Source organism: Chelonia mydas, chromosome 2 (assembly GCF_015237465.2).
Source record: "Chelonia mydas isolate rCheMyd1 chromosome 2, rCheMyd1.pri.v2, whole genome shotgun sequence".
In the NCBI taxonomy this organism is placed as follows: domain Eukaryota; kingdom Metazoa; phylum Chordata; order Testudines; family Cheloniidae; genus Chelonia; species Chelonia mydas.
In genome coordinates, this window is record NC_057850.1 from 51,023,194 (window position 1) to 51,050,405 (window position 27,212).

Consider the following 27,212-nt stretch of genomic DNA (forward strand, 5'->3'; position numbering starts at 1 on the left):
AGATGGTGACTGACTGTCTCCTTGGTCAGGATCTCTTCCAGAGCCCCAAAGGTGCTGGTGCTTTTGTCATCTTAGATGAAAGAGAGAACTAGGTGTTCTTTACCCCTTTATTTTATACTCTATTGAACCTTTGCAGTGGATTAGTTTTAGGGTGACCAGATGACAAGAATAAAATATCGGGACATGTGGGGGACAGCCACAGGTTCACAGCCCCCACCTCACTGGAGCCATGGAGGAAGGAGGATACATAGCCTGAGGAAGCTGCAGGTCGGGGGTGCATGGCTTACGGCACCCGCTCCAGCCCTGCTGCAAGCTGCGGGTTGGGGGCGCATGGCCCCAGCCCCTGCCACAAGCCCATGGCCCCAGCTCCCGCCCCCAGCCCCATCGCAAGCTGTGTGTGGAGGGCCCCAGCCCCGCCGCTTACCTGGGGGACGGTTCCCACCCACTGGGAAGCACCTGGCAGGTTCCTCTGGCTGCTAGGGTCAGCGGTGGCCAGTGGGGTCTCCACTCCATGTGCTGCGCCTGCCACAAGCACTGGCTCCAGCTGTCATTGGCTGGAAGCTGTGGGGACGGGACTTACTTGGGGGCGTGAGTAGCACACAGCGCCCCAGAGTCACCGGCAGCCACGGGGGGTCTGGCCCTGTCCGTGCCTGCAGCTTCCATTGGCCGTGATGGAGCCAGTGCTTATGGTAGGTGCAGCATGCAGAGACAACCCCCCGGCCGCCCCTCTGCCTTGGGGCCGCAGGGTCCTGGTGCGCACTGTTTCCTGGGAGCCACCCCAAATAAGCACCGCTGGGACTCCAGGTGATTGCTCACCAGTGTACTCCTTCAGCCGCGAGCCAAAATATCGGGACAAATGGCTTCCTGACCATATATTGGTCGGGACGTGGGACAAACAACTAAATATTGGGACATCGGGTCACTCTAATTAGTCTGAAGGATACTCCTCAAATTAAAGTTTATTCAAACTGTGAGGAAGATGACATGGGGTCTGGTGGCAAAGGAAGCTCCATGCTCTTTCTTCTACCACTCATATTTGCTGAAATGCACATTGTTCTGTTTCCTGCCATTTCCTCCCTCTGCTGTCTTGATGACCATATTTGCTACTTACATGTAAATTGAGGTAAACGCATATTCCTTTGTTTAGAATAAACCTGTTTAACAACTTTGCCTAGGCAGGGCTGTCTGTTTTTGAACATGTGCTAATAACTTTATGGGGGAATTCATCACTTTACATATAATGTTGCTATATACATTTCATTATTATTGACCAGGGAGTTGTTAGTTTTCAAATGATACCTCAGAAAGCATATTTTGTACAAATATTATTACAATAGGGTGTTAATTCAGGGGTGCTTTGCATCACAGGGGGTTGGTGATTAACTTCTCCTTACTGTTATGCTAATTGAAGGGCACATTCACACCCATCAACCTCAATAAGATTTTAAGTCTAATCATAACAAAAGTTTTACCCAGGTCATAACATATCCGTGTGTGTGTACACATTCACTTGGGTATGTGTCTGCTCCATCCACGACAGCCAGTTTGCCTATACTAGTATCATATATGTACACACACATACCCAAAAAAAAGTAAAATGATGAATGCTGACTCCAAATCTTAGTGCTATAGTTTGGAAGGGGGTAATATTACACTGTTGGATGCCAGGTTATTCTATTTTTAAAATTACTAAAAATATTTAGTTTAGAGAAACAAAGAATGGTAGGCTGGTTCTTAAATTGTTTCTCTTACTGCCAAATCAGGGACAACCAAATCAAAAGGTAGTCTTCTGAATAGTCTGTATCAATAATTCCTATTTTAGAGATTGTGGCTCCCACTGTTTTAGTAACAGGGGTTCTTTTACATATCTTTAGGGGACACCAGGGTCAAGACCAAGCAAAATAGCCGTGATTAATAATTGTGCTTATCTTATTAAAGAGAGAAAAAGAAAACATTAGACAAAACAGAAGACTGTACACAAATGATGAACTGGTTACTTCAATTGCAATTTCTTCAATATGTCTCTCTGTGGAGAGCTTTTAACAGAGATTATACCCTTCAGAGTGAACCATCTTGGAGAGGGGGGAGCACTTTGGTAAATTACCAAAGTATATTGTTACCCACAAATGATCATGCGTCCATTTGTTAGATGTACATCCTTTAACAACTAAGTGTTTATACATGGGCAAAATTTTGTTTCAGGGCAAGTGGACTTATTGGTTATTTACAAGGTGACCAAATAGCAAGTATGAAAAATTGTAACAGTGTGTGTATGGGGTGGGGGGGAAACAGGTGCCTATATAAGAAAAAGCCGCGAATATCGGGACTGTCCATATAAAATTGGGATATCTGGTCACCCTAGTTATTTGTAACCAGCCAGTTTATAGTTGGGTAAAGTAAACAATCTTATCTACATCTTGTGAAATAGAAGAAAATATTTAAATCCGTTACTTAGAAAAAGCCATTTAAGGATCTGCGACAGGCCAGTTATGAATATTAAGAATCTTAAATACTACTAAATCCCACTGTTTCTCTGTTTATAAATGTTGAGCCCCTTTCTCCTCTTCAGAAGTACATGGTCTAATCGTCTGGAAATTACTAGGAGAAACTGTTAATATTTTAAGTAACAACAACAAATTCATGTCCCAGTGAAACCATTACAAGAGTTTAAATCTAATCCCTTGGCAGCATCTTAGTTAACTTCCTCTCTCCAATCAATTCTGAAGTTTTGGGGATGTTTTCCTAAGGTTGGTTTCTTCTTGGGTCTATTTTCTTATGTTTGCGGTACCTTGCTTGTAGAGATGGACAGGATGAGTTGTAGAGTGCTTGCTGTCCAAGCATGGTAGCAGAGGGTGGATGTGTGTGTGTGCACATGTGCTTGCTTCAGAGATTTTTAATAGTCTCTTTCTGATTTTCAGGAAATTTATAGGAAAACACACCATCTTCAGGCTTGTTTGCATTTAAAGTTTGTTGCTGTCACTCTCACTGGCTACATGCCTCTGGATTTGGTGTAGCTGATTCCCTTCGGCTCCTGAATATGCAGTCTGTCTAATGAATATGCAAAGTTGTTTAATTGCCTTTGTTGTTCTTGTGGTAGGAAGGCATCCAGTTAACTTTTACAGTTTTAACTTTTTTTAAAAAAATTTTTTATTCAGTCCATTTTCTGAAATATTCTTTCAATTTTATTAAAATTTGACAGGAAATAAAATTTTATTTTCAGAAAGTTCAAACACTCCAATTCTTGATATAGAAGCTTTTAGTTCTCAAAACAATCTTTTAAAATAAAACTTCCCAAGAATTATTTAATCTTAAATTGTTGATTGTATGTAACAGGTTTTGGAAACATGATTTTTTTGTCTTCCTGGATGGATGAGAAATGCTTGAGGACTACCAGTAATTAATTAATTTTTCCATTAATATAAATATGAATACTTAAATGGCTTCTTACATTAGTAATTAGTTTAGTATCAGATGACCTTGATATAGTTATACAAACAAAGGTTTTCATCTATAAGTAGAAAGAATCAGTATCTTCTGGAAAACATTTTCCCACTATAAATGTTCTCCAGGTTTAAAGAATGAGGATTTTATTGTGTTTGCAAAATAAAACGATTTCAATAAGGATACTTCTCTAGAATTCCTTGTGTGGGTTCAAACTAAGGTTTTTCTTTGCAAAGGTGAGGTTGAAAAGACTCACTTTAATGGCTTGGTTTACAGCTCTGATAAAACGTCCAAAGCATTACTTCTTTTTAAAGTTTTTCAAATAAAACATCCACCTGTTCTTTGCACAACCAGGCATTCTTCTCAAACATAAATATCGTACAAAATCTGTTTTCTTCAGATAAAGATCATATCTATACCAAACTGATATACAAGAGGGATGTTGTCCTATTCTTTGATAGGTCACTCTGATTGGCTTGTTTGCTTTTGAGCAAATGGCTGCTACATTTACAACCTACCATTTGCAGTATATTGTTGTTAGACTCTTATCAAATATTCTATACAAAGCGTAAAGCACAATAACACACTTATACATCTTTCAAAACTCCGTATAAAATAAAATAGTATAGAATGTTTAAGTGCAATAGAAGTTACAAAGCTGCATTCCAGAATCTGTGTAAATGCCCTTGGAGGTAATAAACTCTCTTTAGCCATACAACCCTGTTTATCTTTCCTGACATTTGCTGGTTCTTGGGAGATAAGGTAGAAGCCTCCTGGGATTCTTTTGGTTAGCTTGAATATTTCACATAATTTAAATAAAAATATATGCATGAAGTATTTTCCTCTAAGCACTCTGTGCATGAAAATAGTAACTATATCATAAGCTTCAGTAAAGGCATAGGCAAGCTTAATGACAAATAATTTTATGCATATCTCTTCTGCATTAATATTTCTCTCCTACAGTGCCATAGCACTATCTTGTGAAGCCAACGGATATGTATTTAGTATTCAAAAATACAGATAACTATTAGTTCTTATTCAATCAAAAAATTAAGACATGGATTTGTCTTAGCCATGGTTTAAAAAAAAAATCCAGTCCCATTTATATATGAAGAGAACACTTACAATGGTCCTAATAATGCATTATTTCATGTATTGTTAGCAAGCTGGAATTTACAAATGCTTAGAGTGATTAGACTAAACTGACTTGGTTTCTGTGTAATGAGCACCCACTGGTAAGGCAAATAATTAAATGCAAAATGTAGTCCAAAACGTAGTAATACATTAACATTCAGGGCAGAGCTTTCCAAACATCGTTACTAGAATCTATCTTACCTAATTGTATTCTTGTGTGAATAGAGAGTTCTGGCTGAATAGAAATTCAGATAGTACAATGTAGTTCTTTCCTTCCAATGTTGCTGCATTCTCAGGGAGGCAAAAAATGAGACTTCACCTCACATGAACATTAAGAGAGCTTGAGCTGGAAATACATTAAAAAGTAACTGGAAACCCTTATTCTTCCAGGAATTCATTTTTAAAGAGTCTGTTACTCGTTTAATGTTGTCTTGGCAACAAGAGGTGCCTATCCTATGCTTCTTGTTGCTGCTAGTGATATTTTGCTATGGACTGTACTTCTATTTTTTTCTTATATAGGAAAAGAGAGATGATTATTACTGACCCCACCACACAGCTATGTTGACTTAGGCCTGGTCTATACCAAAAAGTTAAGTCGACCCATTTATATCTCTCAGGGATGTGAAAAATCCACACCTCCTGAGCTGGTGTAATTAAGCTGACCTAAGCCCCAGGGTAGACAGCCTTTAGTGAATGGCAGAATTCTGTCAACCTAGCTAATGCCTCTCAGGGAGTTGGATTACCTGTGCTGATGGGAGAACCTCTGCCATCAGTGTAGGTAGTGTCTACACTGAAGCAGTAGAGCGGAGCAGCTGTGCTGCTGTAGTGCTTCAAGTGTAGACAAGCCAGGAGACCAGATTGTGACCTAAAATAGTCTTACAGCCATCTGTCACCTTTTTTGGCTAAACTTTGTGTGTGTGTGTATGTGTCCCATTATTATTATACTGGAAGATGCTAATGGCTGCCAGCAATTTGATTTATAGGTGATTATAGACCTCCTTAAAGCTGGTGGCCATGCTAGCCACTCTTCATTCAGGCTAAATGAAGGAAACAGTTAAGCTCCTTCATAGAATAAGATAACTGGAGAGAATAAGAAGTTACCCCACAAGGGACTGGGCGCATGGGAAGGCCTGAGCAACAATTAATTCAGGGGAAATAAAAGGGGTTTCCCTGGGAGTTACTGCAAATGCAGGAGCTGGGGCTTTGATTGTTTGCAGCTCTATGTGTCAGAGGCAGGGAAATTTGCTGAAGGCAACAAAAAGGAATGAGGGAGTAAAGAGGACTCCAGCAGACATGAGAGAAGCAGTTGTGAGTATGGCACCAAGAGGGAGCAGAGACAGAGCTCCTTGGGGTGCAGGACTGGCTGGAAAACAGGCTTGGATTTCTGCTCCCTGTTTGTTCCTACTGTGTTCACAAAGCCTTGTTTCCCTGTACATTCTTTGTAAATGAACAAGATTGCATCAATGAAGTATCCAACTCATACCAATTTATCCTCCTACCAGAAACAACCCGGCAAAGCCCCAAGTATTGACTAATCTCTTGGGACAATGGGACAACAATATATTAGTCCCTTTAAGGTATATGAGAAAGCTTACAAGTTCAACCTTGGCGTGAAGTTTTTTTTGTCAGTATTTTCTGCATTATGGGTTACTTGCAAAAATTGTGTGGCCCCACTTCTTCCTATTATAGACCATGTGGATTTTTGTGAATAGCCTATAATGCAAAGAACACTCTCAATCTTTTCTTAAAATTTCAATGCTGGCTTGCATTCTTAAATGTGTAATACATTAATGGGACCTCCTGATTTGTTAACCAGATAGTAAGTGTGTCCTGAACTTATGAACTTCCAAGGACACAGGGAGAGAGGTTTGTAGCAGATAAACATCAAAGCAGAAGACGGGTAACTTATTAGGGCTTGAAAAATCCACTCAAAAAGAAGGATAATATAGCAAGAAGGAGATCTGGGATGGGGGAAAGAATTTGGAGGAAAAATAGGAGATAGAAAATACATGGGAGGAGATAGAGAATGCTATATAGGCAACAGGAGTGGGAAAGAGAGAGAAGGGAATGGAGGGAAGAGAAGGAAAAAGGGAAAGACTCTGAAGACAACGTGTGAAATCGTACACCAGGATCAGTTATAAGAAAGAAAAAAGAGTGAGGCTAAGAACGGAAACCGCTTACAAACAAAAGCAAGAGTGATGTATTAAGTAAAGCTGGCTGAAGAATATGGAGCCATGCTGTGGCGATTAGTGTTTTCACTATTAATTGGAAGGAAGTTTAGAATGGAAACAGACCAATAGACTTTATAGTGACTTGCATGAAAATTAAGAATCGCTGTTAAACTAAATAGCATCTTGCTTTACACTCAAATCTTTTTAAGGTTGTGCATAAACCTGGGGCTCAGAATTAGATTGCTGATTATTGATCAAGTAGACCATGTTAAACTACCCAAAATAGGGGAAATGTGGCAGCGTTGTTACTTGTGAGCCAGAGGAGCTCAGGCCCAGATCCACAAAGGGACTTAGGTGTAGTGATGCTCAGTGTTTTGGCACCTAACTTTTAAACCCCTGGGAAATCACTGGAACAGCACAGCGATCCACAAAGCCTCAGTCAAGTGCTAGGCTCTCTATACAATGCAGGGGAGAGATGGGCACCTTAGAATGTGGTCCACAGAAGCCAGCATGCCAGGAGGGGAGCTGTCTAAGCTAACCCAGGGGAGATGCTCATGAGAGAGGAGTCTCCCATGGAAATAGGTGCCTGAGGCTGATCTGAAGGGGGGTAGCTGTCTGTGCTTGTGATCCATGACCAGGAACCCTTCTCCTGGAGTCAGGTGGCTTAGGCACCTAAGTCACTTCCTATGAGAGTGAGTTAGGCACCTACCTCACTCCACACAAAATAGCTGGAGGTGGAGAAAGTGGGGGTGGTGCCCACATAACTTTTTGCCCACTTTGAAAAGGTATTGGAGCAAGAGAGCTGCTCGTAGGTCTCCCATTTTCCAGGTGTGTGCCCTAACCACCAGGCTATAGGGTCAATCTCTCTCAATGCCTCTTTCATTTTTTTTTATCCAAAGTGGAACAGTTTCAACAGGACAGATGGAGGGATCCCCATATGAGACTGTCCCAGGGGTGGGCAAACTTTTTGGCCCGAGGGCCGCATCTGGGTATGGAAATTGTGTGGCGGGCCATGAATGTTCACGAAATTGGGGGTTGGGGTTCAGGAGGGGGTGAGGGCTTTGGCTGGGGATGTGGGCTCTGGGGTGGGACCAGAAATGAGGAGTTCAGGATGTGGGAGGGGGCTCCAGGCTGGGGTTTGGGGTGTGGGCTCTCTCGGGTGGGGCTGGGGATGAGGGGTTGGGCGTGCAGGACAGTACTCCAGGCTGGTACCGAGGGGTTTGGAGGATGGGATGGGGATCAGGGCTGGGGCAGGGGGTTGGAGCACGGGAGGGTGTCAGGGCTGCAGGCGCTCACCTCAGGTAGCTCCCGGAAGCAGTGGCATGTCCCCTCTCTGGGTCCTATGCGGAGGTGCAGCCAGACAGCTAGGTGCACTGCCCCGTCCTCAGGCGCTGCCCCTGCAGGTCCCATTGGCTGCCAGCTTCGGGGGCAGCGCTTGAGACGGGCAGCGTGCGGAGCCCCCTGGCTGCCCGTACGCGTTGGAGCCGGAGAGGGGGGATATGCTGCTGCTTCTGGGAGCCGCGCAGAGCCACGGCACATGCAGAACAGGGCAAGCCCCAGACCCTGCTCCCTGTTGGGCGCTCAAAGGCTGGGTTAAAATGTCTGAAAGGCTGGATGCAGCCCCCGGGCCGTAGTTTGTCCGCCCCTGGACTATCCCATAGCTCAGTGGTTAGAGCGCTCTCCTGAGAGATGGGCTACCCCTGTTCAAATCCTTTTTACCCTTTAGGCAGAGGGGGGAATGGAACCTGGATCTCCCACATCCCAGATGAGTGCTCTAACCATTGGGTAAAAGTGATAAGGTAGGAATCACCACATTGTCATCTGCTCCCCACCCCCAAATATATGCCTGCTGGATCAAGCCCCATGGGTGAGATAGGTGGATGAGCACCTGTCTCCCTCCCCGGTTTGTAGATTGCTCTGGGGCTTAGGCAGGAAATGGGCATCTGGATGCCTAGAGCAGTGGCTCTCAAACTTTTGTACTGGTGACTCCTTTCATATACCAAGCCTCTGAGTGCGACTCCCCCCTACCCCTTATAAATTAAAAACACTTTTTAATATATTTAACACCATTATAAATGCTGGAGGCAAAGCGGGGTTTGGGGTGGAGACTGACAGCTCGTGACCCCCCATGTAATAACCTTGCGACCCCCTGAGAACCCTTGGCCTAGAGTGAGGCAGCACTGCACATACTCTGAGGAAAGAACTTAGGCACCTAGGGAATTTTTACAATGGACAATTAGATTGAGCGAGGGTAGGCAGCAGCCATGCAGAAGTTTTGTGGACCACAGTGATGCCTAAGTACATTTGTGGAGTTGGACCCCAAAGAGCAGCTGAGTCTGGTTTATGAGGGATCTTGTTGGCCTTAAGTAGGGGTGGAGTAATAGAATGGCTTAATTCACCCATGGGCTGTTTGGGTTCTGGCTAAAAGTGATAAAAAGTGATAAAAGTGATAAAAGCCTCATCTTAGGGGCTCAGAGGGAACATGCACATGCAGGGGTTTCTCTAGGCAGTTGTTCCCTTGAAGCATTTTCCCTACCAGGGGTTGTCACTAGAGGCATTCCTCTGTATACTTTCTTTATCCCTTATAGAGGAACTGATGTGTAGTATAACAATTTTGATGAGTTTCAGAGGTATGTTCTATCTTTGTATGATGTGACACTCCACCCCTGAAATTAGTGCAAGAATGGTCATAGCCTTGAAGCTATCTAATTTACTCCATCCCTGAGAAGAACTCCCACAGCGTGTTGAATTGGGGATTTTTCGGACCTCATTTAGCCATGCCAGAATCCGATAGAAATCTGTGGGTAAGAATGAGAGAGCTAAATTGCCCCTGGAGATCAGAGAAGTCTATTGGCCTCACATTGCCAAACGGCTGCTTGCCAGAATGACATAAGCAGTGTTCTGTCAGGCTTACATATGCACATTTCTTCTGCAAGCAGGATGCTGTAACACATGCAGCCATGTCCTCTGCTTAAGTAAAATGGTGTAACTCTACTGGATACTACATCCGTTTACACTACATAAAGCCCTGGTCATGGTTATTTATGTTGCTTATAAAATTGACAGTGTAGCGTGATGGGTGCAGTGATACACTTTATCATATATGCTGTTTATCATTTCTATGGCTCCATCAGTATACGTAGGACTTCACCAAGAAAATTAAAGAATAAAGTTCACTGTCCCATACAGTGTACACACTGGGTATGTCTACACAGCAAAGAAAAACCCATGGCTGGCCTGTGCCAGCTGACTTGGGTTGCATGGCTGTTTCTTCTTTGAATGCTTGCTCATGTTGATTCCAATTAGTTGTGCACGTGCTGCGTGCACAGTAGCCAGAAGGTTTTTCCCCTAGCAGTACCCGTAGAGTCAGCTCAGGCGCCCCTAGTGTTGCACCTTAGTAACACCGTATATAGGGCCCTGCCGACCCACTGCCATTTCAGTTCCTTCTTACTGCCCATGACACCTACGCTCATTCTCTCTTGCTTCGGCAAGCCTTCTCCCTAGTAATCTTCACACTGTTTTTTCTGTAAATAGTTAGTTAGATTATTCGTTAGTAGTTGTAGTTAGTTTCGTCATTATACCGCTAGAATTCCAGTAGGGAATTGTTCTGGGGGTATTCTCTCCCCCCCCCCTCCCCCCCGGTATTGGGGCATGCCTCGGTCCCTGGGGTTTAAACCCTACGCAGCTTGTAACAAGTCTGTGCCCAGGAGTGAGCCTCCCACTTCCTGCTTGAAGTGTCTAGGAGAATCACATCAGAAGGACCATTGCCAGTGGTGAGCTGGAGCCGGTTCACTAGAACCGGTTGTTAAATTTAGAAGCCCTTTTAGAACCGGTTGTTCCGCGCAGGACAACCGGTTCTAAAAGGGCTTCTAAATTTAACTGGCCAAAAGTGGCGTCTTAGGGGTCGATTCCATGGGTCCTCCAGCCCTGGAGCACCCAAGGGGAAAACTTGGTGGGTGCAGAGCACTCACCAGCAGCTCCCTGCCCCACCCCCGGCCCCAGCTCACCTCCACTCTGCCTCCTCCCTTGAATGTGCCGCCCCGCTCTGCTTCTCTGCCCCACCAGGCTTCCTGCAAATCAGCTGTTTGCGTGGGAAGCTGGGGCAGGCTGAGAAGCAGGCTGCGGCTTTCCACTCAGGCCCAGGGAGGCGGAGGTGAGCTGGGGCAGGGGGGAGGGGGCATGAGGAGGGCCGCCCGTGCCGCAGCAGGTAACCCCGGGTGGGGGCCCGCGCAGGGGAACCTCTCCTCGCCCCAGCTCACCTCTGCCACCCTCAGCCTGAATGTGAAGCTGCCGCCTGCTTCTCAGCCCTCCCAGGCTTCCCGCCGAACAGCTGATTTGCGGGAAGCCAGGGCGGGGGTGCGGAGAAGCAGAGCAGGGCAGCATGTTCAATGGAGGAGGTGGAGCGGAGGTGAGGTGATCTGGGGCCGGGCGCGGGGTGGGGAGCTGCCGGTGGGTGCTCTGCACCCACCAAATTTTCCCCATGGGTGCTCCAGCCCCGGAGGGGTGGGGAGCGGCCGCTCCCCCTGCTCCCCCCCAGCTACGCTCCCCCGCCCCTAGGAGCCAGAGGGACCTGCCGGATGCTTCCTGGGAGCTGCCCCAGCTAAGCACCTCCGGGACTCCCCACCTCGCACCCCAGCAGGTGCCTCTGGCTCTTAGGGGTGGGGTGGGCACCCACTACGGTGGCCCACGAGACCCTCCTGCCTGGTTCTGGGGGCAGTCAGGGGACAGGGGAGGGGGGTGGATGGGGCAGGATCCTGGGGGGGGGGGGGCGTCAAGGAACGCGGGGGGGTTGGATGAGGCAGGAGTCCCAGGGGGCGGGCACCAACCCCCTCGTGGGGTGAGAAGGGAACCCGTTGTTAAGATTTTGGCAGTTTATCACTGACTGTTGCAAGATCTGTAGGGGATTCCGCCCCAGGGCTCAAAAAGAGAGGGACCAACAGTTGAAGATCCTTCTGATGGAGACAGCCCTCTGTCCCCACTCGGAGCCGAGTCTGGCTGAGCTGACGCCTAGCACATCAGCATCGGTGTGCAGTGCTCCGGCGTTGACGCAGGGAACTGTGGCGCTGAGAAAGGACTCAGATAGAGATGCTCAGCACCGACAGGGCTCCCTGCGCAGGGGCTCCACGCATGGCAGTACGCGGCACCCTTCCCAAGCCCTGGTGCACTGCAAGAAGAAGAAGCCAGACGGGGGCTCTCACTCACATGAGACTAGGATGGAAGGACTTGGGCGCAGTGAGACCCAGGTTGGGCCACATAAGTGCGGCCCCACCTAGCCTGGCACCGTTGACTCCAGTCCTGAGAGGGGGACAATTGAGTCCGGCTCCGCAGAACTCCCCTCCCTGGGAGAGATGCGGAGAGGTGTTGGAGCTGCCCTCCACCCCAGAGACCTTTGAGGCAATGAGAACTCATCACCTTCACAGCACCGCCTTCCCCACTTAGGCAAGACAGGGCACTGAGCTCAAAAGCAACGGTACCCCTGAGACCCTCGTTGTCATCCCGAGGCAAGCCAGCGATGGTACCACTCAGTCACCATCACCTCCGCACCGGTCACTGCACCAGTCCCCAGTATCCCAACACTGCTCCCTTTTGGTCCTCCCACAGTTAGTCCTCCCAATCGGAGGTGGTGGAGTCCTTTGGACGGAGCCAGCACAGATCTGGGAGCCAGCTTTACCCTGCTCTGCTGTGAGAACCCCCACTCCTCGGCTGTTCACGCACAGCCTCTGACGTGTAATCTGCTCCCAGCTACTTGCAAGCGAATGACACTAGCCAATATCTCCAGTCCCAGAGGCAACCCTAGGAACCTCCGTCTTGCAGTGTCCAGTAATGCCCGCTGGACGCTGCAGGCTTTTATAAGTTCTTCAGTTTAACAAAGAAATTGATATGTACCAGGCTTGTTACCCCAAAGGGAGTCTCTGACACACTTCAAACCAAACACACTGCTTCAGGTAGAATAAACAAACAGATTTATTAATTATAAAGAGAGATTTTAAGTGATTATAAGTTAAAGCATAACCAATCAGATTTGGTCAAATGAAATAAAAGAAAAACGCATTCTAAACTGATCTTAACTTATCTTTCAGTGTCCTTAAAAACTTAGATGCTTCTCACCACAGGCTGGCTGGTTACTTTTCAGCCAGGCTCTCTCCTTTGATCAGCTCTTCAGTCGCTTGGTGGTGTCTAGATATAGGTGGAAGAGAGAGAGCATGGCAAAATGTCTCTCCCTTTTATCATGTCCTTTCTTTCCTCCTGCTTTGTCCCCCCCCCCCCCCCCGCCCTTCAGAGTCAGGTGAGCATTACCTCATCGCAGTCCCAAACTGCCCAGAGGAAGGGGTGACTCCCTTGAGTGTCTAACAGATTCTTCTGTTGCTGCCTAAGCCAGTGTCCATTGTTCCTGTGAGGCTGGACTGGGTTTGTCCCATCCATGCCCTGGCGAGGTGTGAACTGCCTCCCTGTTCTTGGAGAGTTTTTGCAAGGGCTTGCTTTAAGCCATGAGGATACATTTTCAGCCTCATAACTATATACATGAAATTATAACCTGTAACCTTACTATAACATTACTATAACAATTACTATAACATCACTATAACGACCATGCTCAGTGCATCATGAGCCTTCCGAAGACACCCAATATGACAAACTTTGCATTGGATACCACACAATCATTTTATAAAGATGAACATGGGGGTGAAGGTATAGAGCGTCATAGCGATCATGTACTTAAATACTGTCATAATGTAGCACACACAGGAGCCAAATTAAGATTGTGCAGGCATTAACTCTGACATTTTGGGGGGAGGGGGTGTGTGTGTAAATTCTGATCCCACAGCAATATTGTTGGAAATTGAGGGCACTAATGAGGCCCTTGAAGAGGGACTTCTAGTCTATTTTTTAAATGTTTTTTTAAATATAATCACCATTACCACAACCAAATTTATACCATCTGTAACTTATTTCTTAGTTCTAGTTGTTTACATGTTGAGTGTTTTGCTTTCCAAGACAGTGGAGAGGCAAATTTTCTCAGTAGCATGTCAACTGGCTGTGTGTCAAGAAGTATAAAATGACTAATGCTTTCTACTATTTACATTTTTAAAGTAACTGTTCCAGTTTTCTGTTGAAACTGCCAATAGTCCTGCCATGGAAACATTAGGATGAGACACACATTAAATCATTTGTCCTAAGTATTTATGTGCCTGTGGTGACATGTGCTTTTCATAGCAGAACAAATTGGCATAATTATCTATCCTGTGAACCGAAAATAACATACCATTCTTGTACCTGCCGATGTTTAAAAACTATACATAGAGATGTTTGGGAGAGACAATCGTCTTTCTGCTCTGTTATTAATTTGTCAGGAGACCTTTTTTGGAGGGGAAAAGAGGTAGTTTACTTACCATACGTCTACATTAGAAGTTTTACTTGTAAAATTTCCACTGACATACAGCTGCTAACATGGCCATCTCACTAGAGTGCAATCTCATTTATCTGCATTTGCAAGTGAGCCCATCCTCAGTGATGTGTTGTATTGGCAGAAGATGTGGCTGGGTATCCCAGTGTCCCCAGCACCACTGGCCTGTACACTGCCTTCTGGGAAAAGATTGTAGTGCATTATGGGATACCAGTACTCCTCTCAGGGTATTATGGAACTTTGGGGTCAAATTCTCACAAGCGCCACTGTACCATCCCATAACCTGCTCTTCCTTGTGCCAGTTTTCGATCTCTGCCATCTTACTGAGAAAAGTATAGATGCTGAACGGATCAGCAGAGCTATCATGTCTGTTTTAGAGACCAAGTAACTGATTATACTGTGTTTGCAGAACTCAGACAATTCCTATGACAGCTGGGTGTGCAGCAATGAATTGGAGATAACTGAGGATGTCTGGATGATGCAGGCAATGAGTGGCCTTTGCTAGTTGCTGCAGCCATTCACTGACCTACTGCACATGGTAGAGTGGCAGTTCTGGGCTCACGAAACTAGCGTGGAAAAGTGGAATTGCATCATGATGCAAATATGGGCTCATAGCATTGGCTGCAGGATTTGTGGAAGGCCACATTTCTGGAGCTGTGTGCTGAGCTTGTCCCAGCTCTTCAATGCAGACACTCCAGAATGAGAGCTTTATTTGACAGTGAAGAAATGGGTGGCTATTGTTCTAGAAGCTTGGAACCCCAGATGGCTATCAGAGGGTGGTCAATCAGTTCAGTGCTGGAAAAATCTATGGTGGGGGTGGTCATCATCCAGGTGTGCCAGGCCATTAAATGTGTTCTGTGGCACAGGATGTAACTCCAGGCAATGTGCAGGAAACAATGGATTCAACAAAATGGGCTTCCCTAATTATGGTGGGGCCGCAGATGGGATGCATACCCTGAACTGTCCATTCCTTCCCTCTCTTCCTCCACCCCCCCATCCCACTTCAGAGTACATAAACAGGGAAGGGGTACTTTTCTATGGTTGTGCAAGCATGGGTAGATCACCATGGATGTTTCACTGACACTAACACTGGCTGGTCAGGAAAGGTTCTTGATGCACGCATCTTTAGGAATACAGGATTTCTTAAGAAGCTGCAAGCAGGGACATTGTTGCCAGACTGCCATATCCACATTGGTGGGGTTGCCATGCCAATCATGATACTCACTGAGGGAATCTTTAATTGCACACTTTGACAGGGGGCTGCAGCCAGACAGTGTACTGCCTGATGTGGTATTTTGTTTTACCTTGTGAATTTGCATTATCTCTGTATTATGAGATAAAGTAAGACAATCATGGCTTTCACAAAATAGAACTCTATTATGCAGAAATAAACAACAAATGAATTACAGTATTAATTCAGTATACAAAATACAGTATAATGTGGGCTGCATCCCACATCAGCATATGTGTACTCATAGCAGTTCTCCTTATTGTTCATTGGAATCATGTGCTGGTACCTTCAGGGGGTATGTGGTCCAGGCCCCGGGAAGAAGGAATTGTCCATACAACATAATGGCTGCTGTGATGTAGGCTTTGGGATGTTTTGCTCCATAATACTTTGGAGCACTTGTGTTTCCTATCTAACGAGCTGCATGAGGTCTTGGTGCACATTTCAATGCATAGCTGCTGACTTTTATTTTTCCTGTGGGGTGCTCCATCCCCACTCCTCCCCGCCCCTACTCTGCCCTTTCCCCAAGGCCCCACCCTCACTCCACCTCTTCCCACCCCCCTCACTCTACCCCCTTCCCCCAAGGCCCTGCCCTCTCTCCGCCTTGCTCTTGTGCTACTCTGCCCCCTCCCTGAGGCCCTCGCTGCTCTCTGCCCTCCCCCAAAACCCTTCCCCAGTCGCCTATCAGCTGTTTGGCAGCACCTTGGATTAGCTGATCGGGTGGCACTGCCAAACAGCTGTGGCAAGCGGGTGCTAAGCACCCACTATTTTTTTTCTGTGCCTGCTCCAGCCCCAGAGCACCCACGGAATCAGCACCTATGTCTCAGTCCACCTCTCTGTCCTTCTGCCTTTCCCCTGTATGTGTTCCCTGGTTTCACAGGTTTCGAACTTGGACCTCTACAGAAGTTCCAAGAACAGGTCCCCTCCTGTCTCCACCCCCCCCCGCCCCCCGATCAACGTCAGTCTTTCAGCAGGCATGGCCGGGGTGGCCCTCAAGAATGTCCCAGCCGAGCGGTCACTGATAAACAACCAGAAAGGCAGCCATTGTTAGATTTAAGGGGTTAGCAGACATCAAAAAATGAATGCCACAGCTGCTTAAAATATTTCACATAAAGATCTGTGTAAAAAAAAATATGAACAGGATCACAGTCACATCTGTTTGCTTCAGGCTCATGCACCAGCACATGCCATGGTGAGTGTATAGGGGTACTTTTGAAACCCTTTAGGAGTGATGGGTGCAGGGCTAGATGTGGGGTCCAGGGTAAATGTAGGGATAATGCAGTAAACACTGTTGAACTTTGGCAATGGGATCCTGGCAGCTATATCGCTTTCGAGGATACAAAAGGCCCAGAGAAAGCAATTGCTCAAGATGGCTCGAGGTTGCCTGGGCCCATACACATTTGGCTTCTTCACAGTGATCATACCTCTGGAGCTTATTGCAGAGTGTCTTATTGCAGTGGGAGAAACAAGGCTGCTCTTCCTAGAAATGCACGGGCAAAGATCAGCGTACTTGCTGAAAGTTTCCCAGCAGGAGAGTGAGTTTGTATGTGTGTGTGGGGGGGGAGGGGGGGGAAGGGTGAGAAAACCTGGATTTGTGCTGGAAATGGCCCTACTTGATGATCACTTTAGATAAGCTGTTACCAGCAGGAGAGTGGGGTGGGAGGAAGTTTTGTTTCATGGTCTGTGTGTGTATATAATGTCTTCTGCAGTTTCCACGATATGCTATGCATCCGATGAAGTGAGCTGTAGCTCACGAAAGCTCATGCTCAAATAAACTGGTTAGTCTCTAAGGTGCCACAAGTACTCCTTTTCTTTTTACGAATACAGACTAACACGGCTGTTACTCTGAAACCTTTCCCCAACACTGTGCCAGAGGACAAAAAAGGATGTCTGGGCCAAAGTAAACCAGAAACTCTGCAAGCGGAGGAGAGTTGTGGTAGTTGGCTATTTCTGTGAGCCAGTCCAAACCCCATGAGCCAGCAGCGGTTTCTGCCTCTTTCCTGAATGTATGCACAGCATGCAAATATTTTGTTTTGTACTTGGATTTTCAGACATGAAATGCAAAATATTGTGTTTATGGTCTAGAAAACCTTCATCTCATAAGCTTAGAAGAATATTTCTGCAACATCATGTAGTGAATGCCCAGGTACCAGATTGCTTGCAAGCATTGTTTTGTATTTTTGATGTATTTATTTTAAATGCTCAGGTATTGGTTTGTGTATATGTCTTTTCTGGTTTTATTTTTATTTTAAAAATGTTTTTCCTTTGAAAGGCTTCTTATCAAAGGCTTCTGCCAAAGCATGTGTTTGGGAATGTTTTTTGGTATCTTAAAGAATTTCTGTTTTTGTTTTTTTTTTGACTATTGCTGCCTTAAAATAAACCACCTACTTTAAAACAGAATCCCTTTGTTCTCTGCTACTTGCAGTTGGCAGCCATTTTGAGAGGGAGATAGGGGCCAGATAAAGGGAGGTGAAGTGTTGGGGATCATAAAGAGAGCTTTAAAAAGTATGCATTAATAGGGGCAGTAAAATACGCCTATCTGAGTCCCTATCCCTTTCCTTGATGTGTTCTGTCTCTGGGTCCAGCTGCATCTCAAATAGCTCCTGATTATCTGTGGGCTCTGCATCCTCCATATCCCCCTCCTCAATGAACTCTTCCTCACTGTGCATTTCTGGGGTTTCTTCTGCTGGATGTTGCGAGGTGTCCACTGTCAGAGGTTGGTGATGGGGTCCCAGCTCAGTATGACATCCAAACTCTGCCTAGTAGAAGCATCTCAGGGGGACAGCGCCAGACGAGGGTTGACACATTTCCAATGGTTGGTAACCCGACCCCTGAGGCCCTGCCCCCTGCCTCGCTTCTTCCCCTGAGGCCCCGCCCCGGCTCTGCCTCTGCACACCACATGCTGTTGCCGCGAGCCTGGCCCCAGAGGTGGTGGCAGCGGCTGCTGCTGAACTGTCTCCTTCTGCTTAGGGTTGTCATAGATGAAAAAAACAAACAAACCTGACATCGTGGCTTGTCAAACTCAGACACACAAGCCAAAGCCTGGACTCTCCGGGTGAAAACCGGACAGGTGGCAACCCTGCACCGGACTATTTGTCACCTGTCTTTGCCCAGTCTTGGAATTGTCCCTGTCATACCCCAGCTTCTGCATCTTCTTTGCAATGTCCAAATAAACATCCAGGCAGCAGCAGCGGGAGATTTAGTTGTAGCTTTATGTGGAACCATACCTGTCGGCGTGCAAAGATGGGCTAACAGGAATAGAGATATTTCCAAAACATCCTGAGTGTTTTAAATGTGAGAATGGGGAGGATGGGCTTCCAGACACCGTGACCCTGGGCAGCAGAGAGCAAGGATGCAAGCAGAGGAGTCACATGTGAGATTACTGCCAGGACTGTTTGTGTCCTCCACTTTACTGATCAATAAGAATTCAAGTGGTGCATAGGCATTCAAGAAGTCAGCCCCCAGATTTCTACAGTGTGGCCTTGGCATCTTCCTCTCTATTACAGAAGTGCAGCCACTCAGATCAGGATGACCTGTGGTTTCTGCAGGCTGCAAGTCCACATTAAACAGCTGCATTCTGGTTTATTTTTTTTGCAGTTTGAATGCATTCCTTAGGCTTCTGACAAGTGACCAGTTTGAGGGTTCAGTAGCAAAAGTTTGGGTGCCCTGAGGTAACATGATCAGGCCCTTCTAACTAACTTCCTGTGCCAGCCCAGCCCTGCTCCTCCATTGCCCAGGAGTGGGGAAGTTGAGAGAACGGAGGAACTGGGCAGAGGTGTGATGTAAGGCTGGCAGGGGACACTTGTAACTGGGCCTGAGAAAGTTAATGTGTATGTAATGCTGATAGACCCTGGTCGTCTGCGGGTGGGATCGAACCTTGGGCCTCTGGAGCTTAGTGCGTGAGCTTCTATAGCATGAGCTAAAAGCCAACTGCCTGTTAGCTAAAGCGGTAGAGCAGACTTATTTAACTCTCTTTCTAAGTGGTCTTGGTACCACTAGATGGGACAGAACACCACACCATGGAGGTATGTGGGTTACATGTTGAGCTGGTAAGAGTGTTGAAGGCTCCTCCACTCCAGGAGCTGCTAGCATGACCCTCTGGGCTTTTTTCCCCGGCCACAGTCCCAGAGGGTACTCTTATACTTGGAGAAGTGGAAGTGTCTAAAGCGGGTAGCCCTCCCTTTTGTAGCGGGGGAGGCTCAGAGTGAATACTGACCACCCTCATGTATTTAAAGGTCACAACTTTTTTGTAACCCTGACCCATGTTGTGTGACTGGAGTTGAGAAATAAAGGCTGGTCTCTTAACAGCCCTCCTGTGTGTTTGCACCTTTGCAGCGCGAGGGTCTGAATCTCCCTGTAGAAGAGGCAGGTGGTGGCAAATTATCATAGCTGCTATGAAACAGCCTCTTTGGAATGGCCAGTTTCCGCTTAATGGTCAAACAGGACCTGGCCAGTAATTCATGCTCTTGCAACCAAGAAGCAGGCTCTTCTGTGGGGAAAGGGGAGAGAGACAGATTTAAATATGTTATCTTTATTTTCAAGTAAAACACAAATTATTAAATTGCTTCTTAGGAGCCTCCCAGTTGTTTTCAGTAATATATACACCTGGAGATATAAAAACACACTTCACATTCCTTCCAAATGATAATATTTACAGTTATGCTGTGCCATAATCGTAGTAAATATATAAAGTTTTGGAGGGCTATCCATTTTGAATCATAGCACCTGTTCATGGAGAAATCCTATTTTTTCCCAGTTAGCTGCTGTCAGAAGTTTTTTAATATTGGTTAGATTTCTTGGTTTCATTTTAGAAAGATATCTATATAAATTGTGAATTCTCCTGTTTATTTCCAAATAAATACACTCTGTGTGTGTGTGTGTGTAAATACATAATATTTATTTATTTGATTTATTCTTAGGTTAAGAATTATGAGTTATCTGAAGCTGCTTACCTTATAATGCAGTCAGGAATTGCTTCCCAAAACAGTGATGATATTGTCTGGACTGCCTTTGTCACTAGTAAATTTTTGAAGAAAAATGACAGCAATTTTAGAGTCTATGAAGGGCAAAGAGGTAGTGGCCTACTTAGTGATGCTAAATTGAAATGGCTGCCTTAAGGGTGTTGAATTTCTTCCCCTTTTAAGATAAATAAAGGAAAATGTAATAATAATTGCTTTTAATTTTGCAGGCAGGCAGCATTAAGCGTGAAACGACCTTCACTACATTTCAACAGGATGACCTAAAAAGTGACATCAGTCAAAAATTACCAGACCAACAGTTTCTCCTGTTGGCCATGAGGGAGGAAGATTTAAAAACTGCAGACACCAAAAAAACAAACAGAATTCATGAGCACGAAAAAGAAAACACTCGTTCTGTCTGTCTTCTTGAACAGAAACGTAAGGTTGTTTCTTCAAATATTGATGTGCCTCCAGCAAGGTAAGGACAGACTTTTAAAAGCATGTTTTGTTTTGTCTTTTAATGGAAGAGGGGAGGAAAGTTTGATTACTGGTACTGTTGGCATAGTGAGGCTAATCGTCATTCTCCAGCAGGTCATACTAAAGCATTAAACCGTTCTTCTGAAGTGTCTGCTGGAGAACTAAACATACCAATAACAAAAAACGGAAACTGAAAGCATTTGAACCTTACCAGCATGTGTTGCTTCTGCTCCCTCTCTGAATGGTTGTGCAGGGTATAGTGAGTTTCAGTCCACTTCGCTGCACTGCTAGTAGTGTGCTCTGGAAAAGATTCTTTAAAAAAGAGAAACAAATATTGAGTGACAATAAAGGGAGGTGGGGGAGAGCAAAATGGAGATGGAATAGTATTAACAGAGAAATGGACATAAATACAGTGTGAGGTTGTCATTTTACATCCAGGACCAGTATGGTGTAGTGCATACCTGAGGCAACCTAGAAGAAACCTGGGGAAGGATCTGTGCCCCTGACAAGTAAGAGATTGATGACTGAGGCAAAGCCAAGGATCTTCGCACACCTATCCCATCTGCCTGCATGCTCGCTCTCCAGGAGTGGCTGAACGTTCCTAAAAGTGTGTGGGAGAGCCACTGGTGCTCAAATTGTGGCCCTGCCCCCCCCAGCTGCCCCTTCCCCCTGAGGCCTCCTTCCTGTGCTGCCTCTTCCCCCCCAAGATTCTGCCCTCCATTCTCTCCTCTCCGCCCCTTCCCCACATGTTGCTTGCCCTTACGGCCTGTAAAAAGTAAGAGGGCCATGGTCCTCTGTCCCCTCGTTCCAGCACCCCTGTTGCTATCTCACACCGTACCTGCACCTGCAACATGGAAAGGATACTCAAGGGAGCATGTGGGGTCTTACTCTCTATTACACCCCGAGGGCTGAGTCATCATGAGGCCTATTGAAGAGGGGAGAGAAAGTAAATGAATGAATTGAGGGAAATAAACCTGGAGGGGAAGGAGAAGGTAACAAAGGAAAGAAAAATCTGTGTGTTCCCAGGAATTGGGATGGGGTGTGGATAATTCAACTAAAAAAATTTCTTTGTGGTGTAAACAGTTGCGTGTACTTTTACTTTGTACATTTTGTTACACTTCTCCTGCCCACTGTGGAACTACCGTAATGCACACAAACGTAGTTGGTTAAACTGCTCAAGATGAGGATTTGGAGATAAATAACTGTCCTCCAACTTGACAAATGCCCAGGTGAGAAGGAGATGACACTATGTTTATTTGTATGTTTTCTGGAGTTTAAGTAACAGCTAGAGAGGGAATTTCATGCTGTGTGTCTGTAAAAATGGAGGAATATAGATGGTTTGGAATCTATGGTTTGGAATCTTCTGGAACTTTGTGAAGTCAATACACTGTTTAAGGATGAGAGCAAGAGAATGCTTTCTCTAGAAAATTCTGAAAATTAGAATGCTAGAAAACATCACGCACATATACACGCGTTTGTAAAGTTTCTGTGATGGTTCAAACTTCTCCTGATTCTCCTCTCTGTAATGGCTAAAACCACTATAGGTAATGTTGTAGTGAATGTCCTGGGGTCCAGATTAACCTGTAGTGTTCTTGTATGTTTTTTCTTTTTTAAATTTTGGCATTGAGGTTTCAGCAAAGGCCTTGTAAAATGTCTGCATAGTAAATTCATTTGTATGTAATAGTCAGTGGAATGCTTTCCAATATGTCTAGTTGTCCAAGTTCGTTTATTACAAGTTCTGCCTTTGAAGTATATTGTGGTACTGGGAGTGGAAAAAGGATGATGCGATTGAGCTGCAAAGTTCAAGACTAGATCAGAGCTTCCCCAACGTCTGAAGGGGGTGGTACCACTGGTTTTGCTCTGCCCTAGAGATAGAAGCCAACTGTGGAAACCCGTGAAGTTCACAAATGTTCAGAGCTGGGATTCTGTTTCAGTTCCATCCCTAATAAACAAGTGAATGTTTAAAATTTGACAACCATAAGGCCTAGTCTACACGAGGGGCGGGAGGATTGATCTAAGTTACACAACTTCAGCTACGTGAATAATGTAGCTGAAGTCGACGTACTTAGATCTACTCACCGCGGTGTCTTCACTTGGGTGAGTCGACAGCTGATGCTCCCCAGACAACTCTGCCTGAGCCTCTCACTCTGGTGGAGTACTGGAGTCAATGGGAGAGCGCTCAGAAGTTGATTTATTGCACCTAGACTAGACGCGATAAATTGACCCCCGCTGGATCGATCACTGCCCATCGATCCTGCGGGTAATGTAGACAAGCCCTTAGTGAATTTCAATGTTTTCATGATACTCATCACTGTATTATCTGAGTGCCACCCAAACATGACTGGACTTATTTCAATACACTGCTGTGAGTAAGGCAGTATTAGTATCTCCATTTAAGGAAACTGAGGCACAGAGCGTATGGGCCTTTTGTTCAATCATAGAAATATAGGGCTGGAAGGGACCTCAAGAGGCAGGACCAAGTAAACATAGGCCATATCTGACAGGGGGTTATCCAACCTGTTCTTAAACATCTCCAATGATGGGAATCCACAACCTGACTTGGAAGCTTATTTCAGAACTTAACTGCCCTTATAGTTAGAAAGATTTTCCTAATATCTAACCTAAATCTCCCTTGCTGTAGATTAAGCCCATTACATCATGTCCTATCTTCAGTGGACATGGAGAACAATTGAAAAATGTCCTCTTGTAACAGCCCTTAGCATATTTGAAGACTGCTATCAGGTCCTCCCTCAGTCTTCTTTTCTCAAGACTAACAATGCCCATTTTTAACTTTTCCTTATAGGCCAGGTTTTCTGAACTTTTTATCGTTTATGTTGCTCTCCTCTGGACTCTCCTACAGTGAGGTGCCCAGGATTGGACAGAGTACTCCAGCTGAGGCCTCACCAGTGCTGAACAGTGCAGAACAATTACCTCCCATATCTTACATGTGACACTCCTGTTTATACACCCCAGAATATCAGCCTTTTTAGCAACTGCATCACATTGTTGACTCCTATTCAATTTGTGATCCACTGTAACCTCCAGATCCTTTTCAGTAGTACTACTGCCTAGCCAGTTATTCCCCATTTTGTAGTTGTGCATTTGATATTTTTTCCTGCCAAAAATAATGCTTTGCACTTGTCTTTATAATATTTCATCTTGTTGATTTCAGACCAACTCTCCAACTTATCAAGGTCATTTTTAATTCTAATCCTGTCCTCCAAAGTGCCTCCCAGCTTGGTGTGCTCCACAAATTTTACAAGCATATTCTCCACTCCATTATTGAAGTCATTAATGAAAGTACTGAATAGTACTGGACCCCAGGACACACTCCTCCACAATTCCACTAGATATGTCCTTCCCCCCACCCCCCACCCCCCGTTTGACAGTTAACCATTGATAACTATTCTTTGAATAGTCTTTAAACCAGTTTTGCATCCTCTTTATAGTAATTTCATGTATATTACATTTCCCTAGTTGCCTATGAGAATGTCATGGGGGACTGTCAAAAGCCTTAGTAAAATCAAGATAGATGACATCTACAGCATTCCTCTCTATGCACAAGGCCAGTAACCCTGTCAAAGAAGGAAATTAGGTTGGTTTGGCATGATTTGTTCTTGATGACAAATCCATGTAAGCTATTTCTTGTAACTCTCTTATCCTCTGGTGCTTACAAGTTTGTTTAATCGTTTATTCAAGTGTCTTTCCAGGTACCAAGGTTAGGCTGACTGGTCTATATTTCTCCAGGTCGTCTTTGTTCCCCTTTTTAATGGTTGGTACTATGTTTGCCCTTCCCCATTTCTCTGTGACTCATCCATCCTCCATGAGTGCTCAAAGATAATCACTATCAGTTCCAAAATTGCTTCAGCTTAAGTACCGTAGGATGAATTTCACCAGGCCCTGCCGACTTGTATACATCTAATTTATCTAAATATTTTTAACCAGGTTTTTTTCATATTTTGGCTATCTCCCTCTTGTTGTTAATATTAAATTGTGTTAAGTATCTGATCACAACTTAAATTTTTAGTGAAGACTGAAGCAAAATAGGCATTAAAGACCTCATTCATCTTGATGTCATCATCTGTTATTAGCATTCCTTCACTGCTAAGCAATGGACCTATACTTTCCTTATGCTACAGGGTTAGGTTGACGTAAGCTGCCTTGCATTGACCTAGCTGTGGAAGTGTCTTCACTTAAATTTGGCTCCTGCCGACGTAAATGCCTCTCTATGCCGAGTTAGTAACACCACCTCCCCAAGCAACATAGAGTAATGGTGGATGTAATTAGGTCGATACAGTGTCAATGTAGAAACTGCATTGCTTATATCGACTGTTACTGGCTTTCAAAAGCCATCCCACAATGCCCCACATTGAGAATACAATTGATACAAGTGCTCCTGGTGAGGATGGGCACCTCTGACACAAGGAGCCAAGTACGCGTGCACACAAACAATTTAATAACTGTGGTGGCTATATGCCAACATAATTTTGTAGTGTAGGCATGGCCTTAGTCTTTCTTTTGCTCTTAAGATATTATAGAACCTCTTCTTACTGTCTTTTACATCCCTTGCTAAGTGTAACTCATCTTGTGCCTTAGCCTTGCTTGTCACATAGCAAGTCTGTTAGAACAAGGTATAGAATCTCTGTCTTCTAAGTGCGAGTGAAGTTTATTCTTCACCACCACAAGACTGTACTTCCTCAGTGAGACGGGGGTTTTATCTTCCCGCTGCAATAAGACACTCTGCAATGAGCTCCAGGGGTATGATCACTGTGAAGAAGCCAGCTGTGTATGGGCCCAGGCAACCTCGAGCCATCTTGAGCAATTGCTTCCACGAAGAAGGAAAAGAGAGAATTAATTTAATGTTTACAAGTACCTTAGTAAAACTAATTGCGATTAGAAGAAATACATCTGTTCATTTAGGAAACAGTGATCTCAAAGAGGGGTTTTGCGTGTGTGAGTGAAGTATGCTAGAATTAGCCTTTGTATTGCAATGGAAAGTGTTCTGGTTGCCAAAATGTCCTAAAAAGTAGTTTGATGATTCATTTTATGCTATAAGTAAGTAAATTAGATTGTTCTGCTTATATACATTCCAGTCAGCTAGTGTTCTAGCAGAATTAGTGAATGAAGAGGAAAACTAATCTAGATTTTAGACCTAGTAATACAATGATGGATACCTTGGTGACAATTGCTACAATTTTGAGGCAAATTCTAGTAGTAAAAGTTGTAATTATTTGGGACCTCATTATTTTCTTCACTTTGGACCATATTGTCCCACTCCTCCCTAGTGGACAGGAAAGTCTTTAAGGCTTTGCCAGGGGGGAATGTCCAGTGTCTTTTCCTACAACCCCCTCCAGCAAAGTGATTGTGAGTTCAAATCCATATTCTATGTATTGGTTGAAATTGCTGCAAGTGTGGGGGGCTCTGTGAAGTCCCTGTGCCTTTTCACATGGTCTCCATCAGCTCTCTCCTCTGGGAATCTTTGCTGCATTTGGGGAAATAGGGGAAAGGGGTAATTTCTCAGAGCAGCACTCTCTGTCCAGTGGTCCCTTGTCTGGCTCTGTTTGGTCTTGTCTTCTCCACCTCAGTAAATTTTAGTGAATCTACTGTATGCAAGTTGTTGCAAACTAAATGGCTTGTTTGTTTGAAGGATGCAATAAGAAACTAGGCAAGGATTGCAGTAATTTTGTTTATAGAAAGCATTATCTTGTTTATTTAAGATCTGCTTACAGTTTAGAAGAAAACACACAAACTTCTGCAACTGTGTATGAGGACTGAAGATAAGGATACAGACCACTACAGAAGTACAACTTATTTATTTTTTGTTTTAATAATGTAGTGGAGATTATTTAAGGGGATATAACTGAGGAACTTTGTGTTTTGTTTCTGGTGCCAAAGTCAACAATTAAAATGGAACTTTATAATAGCTCTGCAAACAAAGGGGGGAGTACAAGGGATCAGAGCTTCAGAGCCACACTGATAATAGTACAGAATCCTTAACACAGCATGCAAATATCTTAAAAGTAGCTCTTTAACATAAGCTTCTTCAGAATTAGCAGAGTACTCAAGTGAGCTAATATCCCTTCCTTTTCAAAAAACCAAACCAAACCCAACCACATATTGTTTTTCCCATAATATCTCCGTTATAAAGGTGTAGGTAAGACACAGAAGTTCTTTCAGTGAATAAGAATGAAGGTCTTAGTGAGATGTGTAAGTGTAATGACAAAGAATCATTCTGCAAATGCAGTCATTTATAAATGTCACTTGACAGATGAGCATCTGCCTTTGGACTTGCAACTTGATTATTTTGTTTGGGTTAGGAAACTTTAGAAATGTAGAAAAGCTTAAATCCAATCCAACAGCTGTTTGGAAGCTTAGTTCTGAGTTATGCTTTAGTTCCA

The 27,212-nt window shown here is 44.7% G+C and overlaps 1 protein-coding gene across 9 annotated transcripts in view; it reads left to right on the top strand.

The window, feature by feature from the left end:
• The window catches only part of ZNF704 (zinc finger protein 704), a 164,708-nt gene that overhangs the window by 25,440 nt on the left and 112,056 nt on the right, over window positions 1-27,212 (top strand). For all 9 annotated transcript variants that reach the window (XR_006288464.1, XR_006288460.1, XR_006288461.1 and 6 more), the window contains exon 2: window positions 20,568-20,815. Coding sequence is in view for 1 of the 9 variants with exons in the window: in XM_043539434.1 (XP_043395369.1) it covers window positions 20,568-20,815 (248 nt within the window). In the remaining 8 variants the exon portion in view is untranslated. The remainder of the gene's footprint in view (window positions 1-20,567; window positions 20,816-27,212) is intronic.